This window comes from Equus asinus, chromosome 18 (genome assembly GCF_041296235.1).
Source record: "Equus asinus isolate D_3611 breed Donkey chromosome 18, EquAss-T2T_v2, whole genome shotgun sequence".
Taxonomy (NCBI): domain Eukaryota; kingdom Metazoa; phylum Chordata; class Mammalia; order Perissodactyla; family Equidae; genus Equus; species Equus asinus.
The window spans coordinates 34,278,422-34,291,507 of record NC_091807.1 but is presented as its reverse complement, the minus strand read 5'-3'; the positions used below and the strand labels follow the sequence as shown (position 1 = coordinate 34,291,507).

General features: G+C 40.1%; 1 protein-coding gene across 3 annotated transcripts in view; it reads left to right on the top strand.

Moving 5' to 3' along the window:
• Positions 1 to 13,086, top strand: part of KCNJ6 (potassium inwardly rectifying channel subfamily J member 6) — a 296,583-nt gene that overhangs the window by 253,693 nt on the left and 29,804 nt on the right. For 2 of the 3 annotated variants that reach the window (XM_014862033.3, XM_070488862.1), the window contains exon 4: positions 8,827 to 9,806. The exons of the other annotated variant lie outside the window; for it this stretch is intronic. In XM_014862033.3, the coding sequence (XP_014717519.1) occupies positions 8,827 to 9,152 (326 nt within the window). In that variant the 3' untranslated portion in view covers positions 9,153 to 9,806. Of the gene's footprint in view, positions 1 to 8,826; positions 9,807 to 13,086 lie in introns of those variants that run through there. 3 annotated transcript variants of the gene reach the window in all.

The following is a 13,086-nucleotide window of genomic DNA, read 5'->3' as shown; positions in this document are numbered from 1 at the left end:
TGAACTCCATTAGAGCACTTTTGCATTCCTTCATAGTTTATTAATCCATTGTCAAATTCCGTTTTTAAAAAGTCTTTAAGAAGTATTTTATTGGAATTGCATTGAATCTACAAAGCAATTTGGGAAAAACTACATCTTTCAGATGTTTAATCATCCTATTGGTGAACATGGTATATCTCTGCATTTAGTTAAATCTTCTTTATTGTCTAAGTAAATCTTATAATTTTCTTCATAAAGATTTTATACTTCTATTATTAGATTTTTTTTCCTATGTACTTGTGTTGCTAGAGGAAATGGTGAGATTTTGTTGTTGTTGCTATATTTTATGTTTGTTGCTGGTATGTAGAAACATAAATGAGTTTTCTGTATAGATTTTATAATCCAGCTACCTTGCTAAATACTCTTAATAACTCTAAAAATTTGACTATTCCTGTAGATTTTCCATGTATACAATTGTACAGTCTACAAATAAGGAAAGTTTTGTTTCTTTCTTACAGATTTAAATCATTTTATGTCCTTGTTTTATGCTATTTCCACTGGCAAGAGCCTTTGGTATAGTGTCAAGCAGAAAAGGTATAGCAAGCATTTATAGATTGGCGCTGATTTTAAATGAAATAATCTTGACTTTTGATCATGGTCATTCAGAATAACATTTGCTTAGGTTTTTGGTATATACTATTAGTTTTATACTACAAGTTTATTAAGAAGTTTTATCATGAGTGGGTATTGAATGTATCAAACTTATTTTCTGCATATACTAAAATGATCTTTCAATCTGTTAATATGATAAATTTCATGATGGGCTTCTTAATGTTAAACCATCCTTGCATTCCTGAGATAAACTCAACTTGGTCACATGCATCTTTTTTTTTTTTTAAGGTATGCTTTTTGGTGAGGAAGATTGGCCCTGAGCTAACATCTGTTGCCAATCTTCCTCTTTCTTTTTTTCTCCCCAAAGCCCCAGTCCACAGTTGTGTATCTTAGTTGTAAGTCATTCTAGTTCTTCTATGTTGGATGCTGCCACAGCGTGGTTGATGAGTGCTGTGTAGGTCCACGGCCAGGATCCAAACCGTGAACCCCAGGCCGCTGAAGTAGAACGTATGAACTTAACTACTTGGCCACAGGGCCAGGCCCTGATATATCAATGTTTTTAAAACTTTTGGACTTGGTTTGCTAACATTTCATCTAGGATTTTTGTACCTACACATGTGAATGATATTGACCTGTCATTTTCCTTTTCTGTTTTTTCCTTTGTTTCCTTTGGACAATATGTATGACTTTATGATCAAGATTATTTGCTATATAGAATGAGTTGGGAAGTGATCCTTCTCCTATTTCCTGCAAAATCATCATGACCTCTTCCTAGAATATTTCATTGAACTCATCTTTAAAATTATCTGCTCTTTGTAATTTCTTTATGGGAAATTTTTAATGACTGGCTCAATTTCATAATAGGTAATAGGATGTCTCAGCTATTTATTTCTTCTCAAAATAGTATTGGTAACTTATATGATTTTAGAAGATTGCCCATTTTATCTGTCTTTAATGTTATTCATAATATCCTCTTGTGTTTTTAGTCTCTGCTGTTTCTATAGTCATGTCCCCCTTTGTATTCCCAATACCATTTATTTTTGCTTTCTGCCTTTTTTATTTGACTGATCTCACCTGAGCTTTGTCTATTTTATTAGACTTTTCAAAAAACCAACTTTTGCTTTATTGATCCTCTCTATTGTTCATTTGTTTTCTATTTCATTGATTTATACACTGATCTTTATTGCCTATTTCCCATGGATTCATCCTCTTGTTCTTTTTCTAATTTCTTAAGTGGGATATTCTGCACATTAATTTTCAGACTTTCTTTTCTTCTTTTCTTTTTCTTCTAATATAAGCATCTAGGCCTATACATCCTTCTCACTTTTTGTGTATTCCATAATTTTGACATTTAGAATTTCATATCATTCGATTCCAAGTATTATTGAATTTCCATTATGGTTTCTTTTTTGACTGAAGTTGTTTTGAAGTGTGATCACATGTTACGAAACACATGGTAATTTTTTAAGTTCATCTTTTCTTTTTGTTTTCTGTCCTGTGCATGCAAAGCTTGTATCAAGTCATCCCCAGACTTAGGGGATCCTCTTCTCCAGTTCTGTCCTCTGTAGGATTCCCCATCCTTTTCAGCTCCCAGACCCCCTCTGCTTGATCTTCTGTCCATAAAGACAGGATTCCTCTATGCATGTTAGCCACTCATGTTTCACACACTGGGGGTCCCACTCAGACCCCAACCTGTGAGAAAAGGGAGGAAAACACAGCCACGAACTCTTTAGTCCACAGAGTCTCCTTTTCCAAGTCCACTGATCAGAAAGATTTTCTCCCAGGACTTAAGTGGCTAAGCCACCACTGCACTGCAGAGCAGCTCCTGACAGGGCAGCACTAAGGTCTGGGTGCAGAGAGAAAAAAATCAACAGGGCCTTCCCACTCCCGTTCCCTGGCTCAGAGGGGCACTTTGTCCCTGTCCTTTCTTCGTAAAGACAGGGTTTCTCTCTGAGATTTTGTTGTCAGCGCCTGCTGCCCAGTTCTGCACTGGGGCCACTCTCAGGTTAAAGTCAGATGATAAAAGAGGAGAAAAAACAAACGTAAAAGGAAAAGATTTACCCCTAACAAGTCATTCTTCAAGTTTGGGTACCTCTCCTCGATCTTCCTGCTAATGTTCACATTCCAGAGGCTTCAGGTGGTTGTATTTTGTCTGGAGGCGTTGGTTGTAATCAGCAGGAGACAAAGGCTGCACTTCTTCCATCTTCACCAGCACCAGAAGTCCCATCCCTTGGTTCTTATTAAATTTATTTTTGATTCAGGGGCTGGCCCAGTGGCGCAGTGGTTAAGTTCGCACATTCCGCTTTGGCGGCCCAGGGTTCACCGGTGCGGACATGGCACCGCTTGACAAGCCATGCTGTGGTAGGTGTCCCACATACAAAGTAGAGGAAGATGAGCATGGATGTTAGCGCAGGGCCAGTCTTCCTCAGCAAAAAAGAGGAGGATTGGCAGTAGATGTTAGTTCAGGCCTAACCTTCCTCAAAAAAAAAATTATTTTTGATTCAAATTACAGATTTTGTCATTTTCCAGTATCCCGTTTGTATTTTAGCTGAGGTCCTTCATAGCTGGTCTGACAGAATGCTAGAAACAGAACTCTCCTACTTTCCTTTCTAAGGACTCACAAGTCATCTTTTTCTTTCATAATTCATTTCAGACATTTCCAATCAACAGTATTAAGCTGCTTCTCTGTCATTTCCTAAGTCTATTTTTTGCAGTTAACAACTTTGTACTGGGAACCTCCAAAGTTGAAGCACTGTGCTAAATGCCAGGAATACGGAAATGAACAAACAAACCCCAAGGAATTCACAATTCAACAAGAAAAACAGATGCACAGCACTAACTACAAACAATGTAATAAGGACTGTGATACAGTGTCACTGAAGCGTTATGGTGGCCCTGGGCTCAACAGTTCCAACTAGAGACTGGTGGGTCACAGAGTGCCTTAGAAAGGGAATAATAAATTAGCAAGTTCTTGAAAGATGCGCAGGATTCCACTGGGGGAAGGGTATTTGAGATAAAGCAAACAGTATGAAGATAGGCACAAAAATAGAAATGCAAATGGAAAGACAGCCAGCACGCCCAAAGAATAGGGTGTGACCAGAACTTGGAGATCAGATTTTCCACGTTTTGCTTCTCACCAAAAGAAGCATCTCTTTTTCCAGAGAGCACTTTACTCACTGAAAAAAACCTACCTCAGAGGGACTGTATGATGATCCTTCTGGACATGGAAAACAAACACAACATGCATACACACTGATATAATCTTGGCAGCTCCGCCTTTCTTATGATGTTAACCCGGTTGGTTTTACTTTGTTACTTTTTCAAATTCAGTAAAACTCACATTTTTAAAAAATGGACTTGGACCAACATCAATATGGAAGACAAGAATCTTTCTGAAGAAAACGAAAATTATCAATTTACCCTAGGAATACTTTTTAATATTGTACTGATAAGACAAATACATTAATATTCTTTTTCACCCCTTTTAAAATGAATTACAACACCAAAAGATGAATAAAAATTGGAAAAGCATCCATGAGCATTTATTTAAATCTTGCTTGTTCATCTTTTTATTATATAAATTAAATGATCCTATTAAAATGGTACAGTGGAAAGGTATTTTACTATCCCTATGGGATTCAATAAGCATATTAGTCTGCTAGGGCTGCCATAACAAAGTACCACAGACTGGCCGGCTTAAACAATGGAAATTGATTTCTCACAGTTCTGGAGGCTGGAAGTCCAAGATCAAGGTGTCAGCAGGCTTGGTTTCTCCTGAGGCTTCTCTCCTTGGCTTGTAGATGGCCGTCTGCTCCCTGTGTCTTCATATGGTCTTTCCTCTTTGCATATCTGTGTCCTAATCTCCTCTTCCTATAAGTACACCAGTCATATTGGATTAGGAGCCACGCTTGTGAGCTTATTTTAACTTAATTACCTCTTTAAAGACCCTGTCTCCAAATATAGACCCATTCTGATACACTGAGTCTTAGGACATCAACATATGAATTTTGAGGGGAACAATTCAGTCCACAGCAGTACACAAGGACAACTCCCACAAACCAAGTCAATATTTTGAACATTTCCCTCAACAAATAACTCCCCACATACCTTTGAATCACCTTGTTTTATTGAATAAATAACTATGGTATATCCATACAATGGAATAGTACAATGGCTATAAAAATAGAGTCACCATAAAATTATACTGGACAAAAACATTTATAATTACCTAGGTAGTTACTTTTACCAATGCCCTTTATTTCTAGATTTGAGTTACTATCTGATGTTCTTTCATTTCAGCCTGGAAGAATCTCTTTAGTATTTCTTGTAGAACAGATCTGCTAGAAATGAATTCTCTCAGTTTTTGCTTACCTTGGAATGTCTTAATTTCTCCTTCGTTTGTGTTTTGTTTTTCTTTTTTTTTTTTTTTTTTTTTTGCTGGATACAGGGTTCTTGGTACAGTCTTTTTCTTTCAGTGCTTTGAATATGTCCTCTTACTGCCTTCTGGCTTGCATAGTTTCTAATGAGAAATCAGCTGTTGATATTATTGAGAATCTCTTGTGTGTGATGAGTTGATTATCTCTTGCTACTGTCAAGATTTTCTCTTTGTCATTGTGTTTCAACAGTTTGATTATGATATGTCTAAGTATGAATCTCTTTGAGTTAATCTTGAAGCTTGTTAAATTTCTTGGATGTGGGGATGAATGGTTTTTATTAAATTTAGGAAGTTTCAACCATTATGTCTTCAAATATACCTTCTGCCCCTTTCTCTCCCTACTCTTCTTCTGGGACGTCCATCATGCATCTGGTTGTTTGCCTGATGGTGTCCCACAGGTCCCTGAGGCTCAGCTCATTTTTCTTCTCAACTGAAAATCTCAACTGAACTGTCTTCAAGTTCATTGATTCTTTCTTCTGCCAGCTCAAATCTGCTATCGAGTCCCTCTAGTGAATTTTTCCTTTTGTTTATTCTATGTTTCAACTTCAGAATTTATATTTGGTTTTTTACATGTGATTTGTATTTCTTTATTGATATTCTCTATTTGGTGAGACATCATTCCCATAATTTCCTTTAGTTCTTTGAACGTATTTACAATAACTTATTTAAAGTCTTTTTCTAGTGAATCCCATGTCTGGGCTTCTTCCTGGACAGTTTCTATTGACTGCCTTTCTTCCTGTATATGGGTTGTATTTTCTTGTTTATTCACATGTATCTTAAATTTTTCTAGAAACTGGCATTTTAAATAATATAGTGTGGCAAGCTTGAAAATCAGATTCTCCTCCTCTCCAGGGTTTTCTGTTGTTGTTGCTGTTTGCTTGTTTAGTGACTTTCCTGAGATTCTGTAAGGTCTATATACTTTGTGTGTATAAGTCCTGAAGTCTCTGCTTGTTTAGCTCAGTAATTAGCTAATGATTGAACAAAGATTACCTTAAATACTTGGAACCAATAAGTCTCCCAGTCTTTGCTAATGGGCTCTCTGTGCATGGTGGGGGATGCCTTTGACACTCAGGCAGGCACTTTAAAACTCTGCCTTAACCTTCACTTCCTACTTGCTCAGAGCCTCAAGGTCAGCCAGAGGTGAGAGCTCAAGGCTTTCTCAGGTCTTTCCTGGGCATGTGCATAGCCCTAAACATGCATGTAGTCTTCTAGATTTTCAGGAATATGTCAGAGTTTTTCAAAGAGTCTCCTTCAGGCATCTTCCTCTAGCTTTTCCTTTTGTTTTCTGGTTAGCTTGTTGCTTTTCTCAACTGTTATCACTGCCTCCAAGAAGCTGCAAGATTAAACAACTGCCACTGGTTGTTTCTGACAAATGACCCAAAGGAGAAAGCTATTTGCATTGGATGACAAAGACAAGCCTTGCAAGTGGGGTTTTCCAGGGAACTGCCAGACACGTCCAATAATGACAATTCTGAGAATGGGGCTTTGAAAGAGCTCCAAAACTCTTTTATGACCCCTCCAGTGGTTGCTAGGCTGCTGGTTTTCACCAAGATTGCAGACTCTTGGTTTTAAAGGCTACCATGAAGCTGAGGGGGGTTAATTAAAACTCCACAAAGCTCAGAGTTATTACTGAGATTCATCCATTTTACTTGAGTAAACACACCTGGAACTAATTTACAGAGTTCTGAAAGAGCTCTTTTTGTCCATTTTTGCCAGTGTTCTCATTGCTTTTATGGAGGAGAGGGTTCCGGGAGGTCCTTTTCCTACTATTCCTGATGATGTCCTCGTCTTGGCTGCATCCTGTGTTGTTTCTTCATATCTATATTCCAAGTTTCTAATTCTCTCTTCAGCTAATTCCTTTCTGGTGTTAAACTCCGTTTCGATTTTAATTTTAATAATTGTATTTTTTTAAATTTCTAGCTCTGTTTGGTTATATATAAGGCCAGAAATGAACATGTAGGTGGATTTTATTTTCCTGTCTCTATTTTCTAGTCACTTTACAAATAACCTGTACTTCCTTTATGAAAAAAAAAGTTATAAAGTTATTTTATCACCTTTTCCCCTTGACTTCCTGTTTCTGCCTTATTCTGATCCCTTATATCCCTGCCATCACCTGCCTTCCCCCATCACTCCCAAACACAGATAAAGAGCTGGTAACTCAGAAAGAAACATTGTTTGAGAAATAAAACCAAGGCAGGGTCACTCTTTTCTTTTCAATACTTAGACACCCTGTAACACTTGTCTCAGGGGCATAAGGAATGGGGCAGGGGAGGCCTTTCTGGGTCACCCAGGAAAACATTGAGAGAGGAGCATTCAGTTTGGGGATTAAGAGGAAGAGCACAGGACTGGAGTGAGGTGGGCGGCGGTGCTGGCTCAGGCTCTGATGGCTGCTGTTGGGTCCATCCCCTAAATTCCTGCCATCCCAGTTTCTTCTTCTAGCCACAAGGAGCAAGTGCAATGCTGTGGGAACATTTTGCAGATCTGAACTCTTCTGTGTAAATACCCACACGTGTCCTCTTCTCCCTACCCCACCTGCATTTGGTACAAAGCAGTTGCCTGACATATTTTATTGGCTGTCCTAACAGATAACATACTAAATGATTGGCTGGCTGCTTTCCTGGATGGATGACCATAGGGCCACAGTATGACTTTCTTGAGTCCTAGGTAGTTTTACCTTTGTGGGCCGTTTACTCCATCTAAAAAAATTAAAAATTATATTTTACAACTGTACTAGTATAAACACGAATATATGAACATTTTCTTCTACCTAAAAGTTCATTTTTTTCTTCTGGTTTTAAAAGAAATTAAAATTTTCATGGGCCCCTAAAAAACTGTAGGTCTAGGCACCAGGCCAACCCAGCTAGTGGAGAAGACATCCCTGAAAGAATGACTGAACAAATTCTTCTGTGTCCTGGGAAGTTTCATAAGAGAACTCTGATCTCAGGAAAAAATGCACCAATGACACTCCCCATTTTTTATACCAAGCCTTCTGCCTAGTTTTCTTTTCTAAGGAGATTGGTGGAGTTTCCCTCATTCTGTCATTCCACATTTAAAAGAAAGCTACTCCTGACTCCTGGGCTGCCAGTAGTTCATACGGGATTTTTGTGCAAATTAGGAAAAAGCTTCTTATCTTTAAGAAGAGGGGGGAAAGCCTTTAAAGGATTATATTATTGCACATTCTGAACAACTATCCCCACTGGGCCTGGGGAAAGTGCAAACTCAGGCAGGCAGCCCTTCCAACCTCATTTGGGAGCCACAGTCGTGGTCTGCATGGTGGGGTGGTGGGAGGGTAACGCTAATCCATAGCCTCCCGTTTAAAGGCATCCTACAGGTAGTTCCACAAGCCAAACTTCATTCTAAGTCTATGGCAGTAGAGCTCAAGTCCCTGAAAGGGTCAGGCAAAGACTCTGAAAGCAATGGGAGGCTAGAGTCACAGCCTCAGGGTTCTCCCAGAGCAAAGAGTGGACGAGGTACAACCATATGACTGTGTACCTGTGTGCATGTGCACAACTGCTTTCCTGTAGGTGTGTGTGAACTTGCAGGCGAGCGTGGCTTGATGCAAGCCAGAACTCTCACAGTGCTCCCCGGGACTCCACTGGGAGACCTGGAACCTCCAGCACACGCTCTTGTGCATGTTAGTGTAGGTCTACAGCATGAAGGACGCCTGCTCGGTCGTGGCACCCTACGCAGGTCACAGACTGAAGAGCCGCATGCAGCAGCCCTGCCCGGCTCACTGAGTCCCCTCGGCGATGGAAAGCTCACATTCGCATGTGCTAAAGCCTCCGTTCTCCTCTCTGCAGGGATGACATGCCAAGCTCGGAGCTCCTACGTCACCAGTGAGATCCTGTGGGGTTACCGGTTCACGCCCGTCCTGACACTGGAGGACGGGTTCTACGAAGTCGACTACAACAGCTTCCATGAGACCTATGAGACCAGCACTCCGTCTCTCAGTGCCAAAGAGCTGGCTGAGCTGGCCAGCAGGGCAGAGCTGCCCCTGAGTTGGTCTGTATCCAGCAAACTCAACCAACATGCAGAACTGGAGACCGAAGAGGAAGAGAAAAACCTGGAGGAACAGACAGAAAGGAATGGTGATGTGGCAAAGCTAGAGAACGAATCCAAAGTTTAGTCCCCGAGCTGGGCAACTCCTTCTCCCCTCCCCCGACACAACCTTTCCTTGTCTCTCATTCTTTCTTTTCTGTCTCTCTTCCTTTGTTCTTTCTTGATTTCTATTTAATTTTGGCATTACCAGAAAGCAAATCTTCAAGGTGTAAAATATCTACCTGCCCTCTCTCAGTCACTCAGATTGACAAGGTAGACACGGATTTGGTCAAGGTGCAATGTGCCCTCATCGGTGGCCCAAGCCTGCTCTCCTCCCTAAAAACCATACATCCAACTCCTAGAGATTTAACCCACTTACCTGCATGTCTTGTCCAATACCAGATCACTCAAAAGAGTGCGTCAAAGATTTTACCTGGGAAATGATCAGTAGGGTCTCCAGTGCCTATTCATTCATGCCGTGAGACGTAGAACACAGCCCTCAATTTTGTAGATCCCTCTAAATTTCATCAACAGGGCGAGGTGCTTGTCCCATGCGGGCATTGCTGTTATAAGACCCAGGTGAGGTGAAGACAAAGCCTGTACATATATATGCCTTATGTAATTATTTTCTTTTGCAGTTAGTAATAAAACCCAGCATGTACAAAAGTACTGTAGAACAGAACTTCTAAATAATGTACATAAATGTATAATTAATGTAGGTTTAGATACATAACTTTAGAAATATGATGCAAAAAAAAAAAAAGATTCCCAAAGTACAGTAGGCATTTCTGTTCTTATGTCTTTTCCAAATTTTGTTGGTCCCATTGACCTCTGGCCCTTTAGTGCATGGCCTTTGTTCCAAGTCCCAGACAGGAATCCGTTCCAGTACCTCACTGTTCCCTTGCTGATCCTTTCGTTGAATCTAACAAGCCATAGGTCTGGGGGAAGTCGGGAGGTCCAGTAGATGGCAAAACCCACCATCAGTACACTGATATACTGTGAAATGTTTACAAAACCAAGGTCTCTTTTTTAAGATAACAAGGGCCTCACTGACTAGCCTGGGGGAGAATTCTAGGAGGAGGACATTCTCTGGCATGTCACCAATGTGTTTATATTTTTCACATGAGCTCTCACCCTTTGTAGTACAATAGTTTGAGAAACTTTTCTTCTGCAAAACCATTGATTCTCCAGCTGTTCCATTCTGTAATCATGAGAAACTACAGACTGTGAAAAATAAATGAGACATAGTAAGTTAGCAGAAGAAGGTTTGGGTCTAAATCCATGAGATTCCTGAAGGCAGGTAGTGGGCAACTCATATTGTAATCATGGACCTCACACACTTTGACTCCATCTGGCACTCTTCCTGTCCCTGGGGGCCTATCCATCAGCATTTCCTGCATAGGTATTTATTATTATTCTTATTACGAAATGGCCGGAGTTCAATATTCAAAGACCAGACCAACAATCTTGTGACTGCCTAAGAAATTTCTCTAGAGTGTGCTACAAGTTAGAAATCAAATCCAAAATGTCTCCCAATCAAAAGAAAACAAAAAACTGCAGCCTTAATTCATTTCAATCTGCAACGATAAACATAGAAAAAAAGAAGGAAGGAAAGAAGGAAGGAAGGAGGAAAGGAAGGAAGGAGGGAGAGAGGAAGGAAGGAGGGAGAGAGTATTTTTGTACTGAAAATCTAAATTCCAATATGAAAAAAAATTCAAATGAAAAAATAAGAAAAGAAAGAGAATCTTAGACAAAACCTCAAGGGCAGGTGGAGATTTTGCACTGTAACAGATCTTTCACATTAATTTCACATTTATAAGCTGTTTGTTTCCTAACACGGTCGTCTATCATAAATACTCACTGACCAGATCCAAGTTCATTTTCAGCTCCTACAGCTGTGCTCAGTTTGAGGCTTTGCACCACAAAGGCCGCAGAACTCAAACTAGCTGTTCCTCCCTGTGCCCTTGCCTTCCCTGACTGGGTCACATAGGCCTTGCTGTAGTTTGGGGACCTTGACTACTAAAAAGCATGTCCCAGTGATAAGGAAAGCGGATCCTCAGTTTAACGTGGAGGTCTCTCTTCTCCCACTTCTGACACCTTGTATCAGGACAACTGCTTCACGGAACAAGCTTTATGGAAAACAAACTGTTGGCCATAGCCTTTCCTGTTTGCCAACATTTCACTTTTTGCATTGAATATCTGTTGAATCATTTATTCATTCCACACAATCTAAAGAAGAGGTTGTAGTCAAGGAGGAGGAGACAGCCCCCATCCCCTTCCTGCCAGGCTTTGGGGAGGTACCGTGGCCTTACCTTGCTGTAGCCTTATGAAGGGCACTCTTGGCTTGGGGGGCACTAACCCTGCAGCATCACCAGAGTTTCAGGGCAAGGCATGGTAGCACAAAGCACGATCAAGCAGGGGCTGCAAAAGTCTGCTAATTTAGCTCTTGAAGACTCAGTGGGCCTTTTTTAATTCATTACTAAGGCTTAAAGGACAACACACACCTTGTTGTCTGGTTGGAAGAGCAACTTAGGGCCCTTTAGCACAACTGAACGAAGAGCTTTGACAACCCCTTGGTCACACATCCGTTAGTTCTGTATCTGTGACAGGGCACGTGGCCATGAAGTCTCTCCCTATTTCTTGCTGTCTTTAGTGTCAATGTAGTTGGAGACAGAATATGAACCAAATCTTGTTTTTGTAACGTGAGCCTCTGAATCTTTAAACAAGGATGCTCCCGAAAAACCTTTTACTAGAATGTCCCTCTCAAACATGTCTATTTTTCTACAAGTATTGATAACACAGTTTAACAGTGTATTTTGTGTCAACTGTTAAAACTTGGAACTGAAAGAAGCTTATGAAGACTGAATTTTCTAAGCAGCAAGTATTGAACAGTGTTTTTCATTAGGACAGTTGAACAAAGATGACCCCACAATTTCTACCCATTCTATCCCACAATATCCAGTCCTCATTCACTCAGTCACTTTGTTATCAAATTAAGTGCTGTGAAAATAAATAAGCCTATTTTAATGCAAGAATACCCATAACAAATTAGGATCACTCTCAACTTGACATTTTGGTCTGTTTGGTTGGTGTATTTGAGTCCCTTTTCCATAAAAATATGGTGGGACCCATTAGCCAGAAAAGAACTTCAAACTAAAGGGTTGCAGTTTGCCACAGTTGACCCCAATCTGGAGAAAAAAGCAGATTCAGCTGGAAGCTTGACCTTCCCAAGGGCTGCTGAGACCCTCAGATTCTCACTTCCACCCACTCCAACATGCTTTCCAACTGGAAGAGCACCTATTCATTTATATGTCAACTTTATGTAACTAATAAAATTGTCTACCTTTTTGGCTGTCCCCTGGGTGAACTATACTCTTTTGGATTAACACATTTGCAATCACTGTAATGTCCAGTCATTGCTTTTTCATTCCTTCAAAACATGGCATTCCAGCCAGATTGGTCCAACATATAGCCACTCTGTATCCAGGAGAAGGAACTCTCTCTTCCCCCACTGCCTTCCTCCCTCTGTCCCTCTCTCGCTGTTTCCCCGGTTCTCCAGTTGCAGATCCATTGATTCAGTCAGTATCTTATGTTCCCTAACAGAAATCCAGCTACTGTCTCCAAAAATGTCAACCTATTTCTTAAGCACAATTTTCTCTTGCAGGTTTAACCAAACTAGGGCTCTGAAATGTCTATTTTTCATTGCACTCTAATTAAAAAACTATTTATGGCTTCCTTTAAAAGTCTAAATTTTGAAGTGTCCAGAGCAGCATTCTTATGTCTTCCCTCCCTACATTTTATTACTTTTTCCCCTTGCTTTTTTATTTAAATCTAAGTCAATATCTTTGGAATGTTCAGAAACTGTTTATCAAGTTGGGAGCTGATGGACAGAGTAACAGACCATAAAAATGCTACTTGAACTCACCAGAAGCATGTGAAATCATTTGATTAGCTGAGTAATTCAAGATTTTAAAAAATTAAAATAATCATACTCATTTCCAAGACAGCTTGCCAATAGTCTG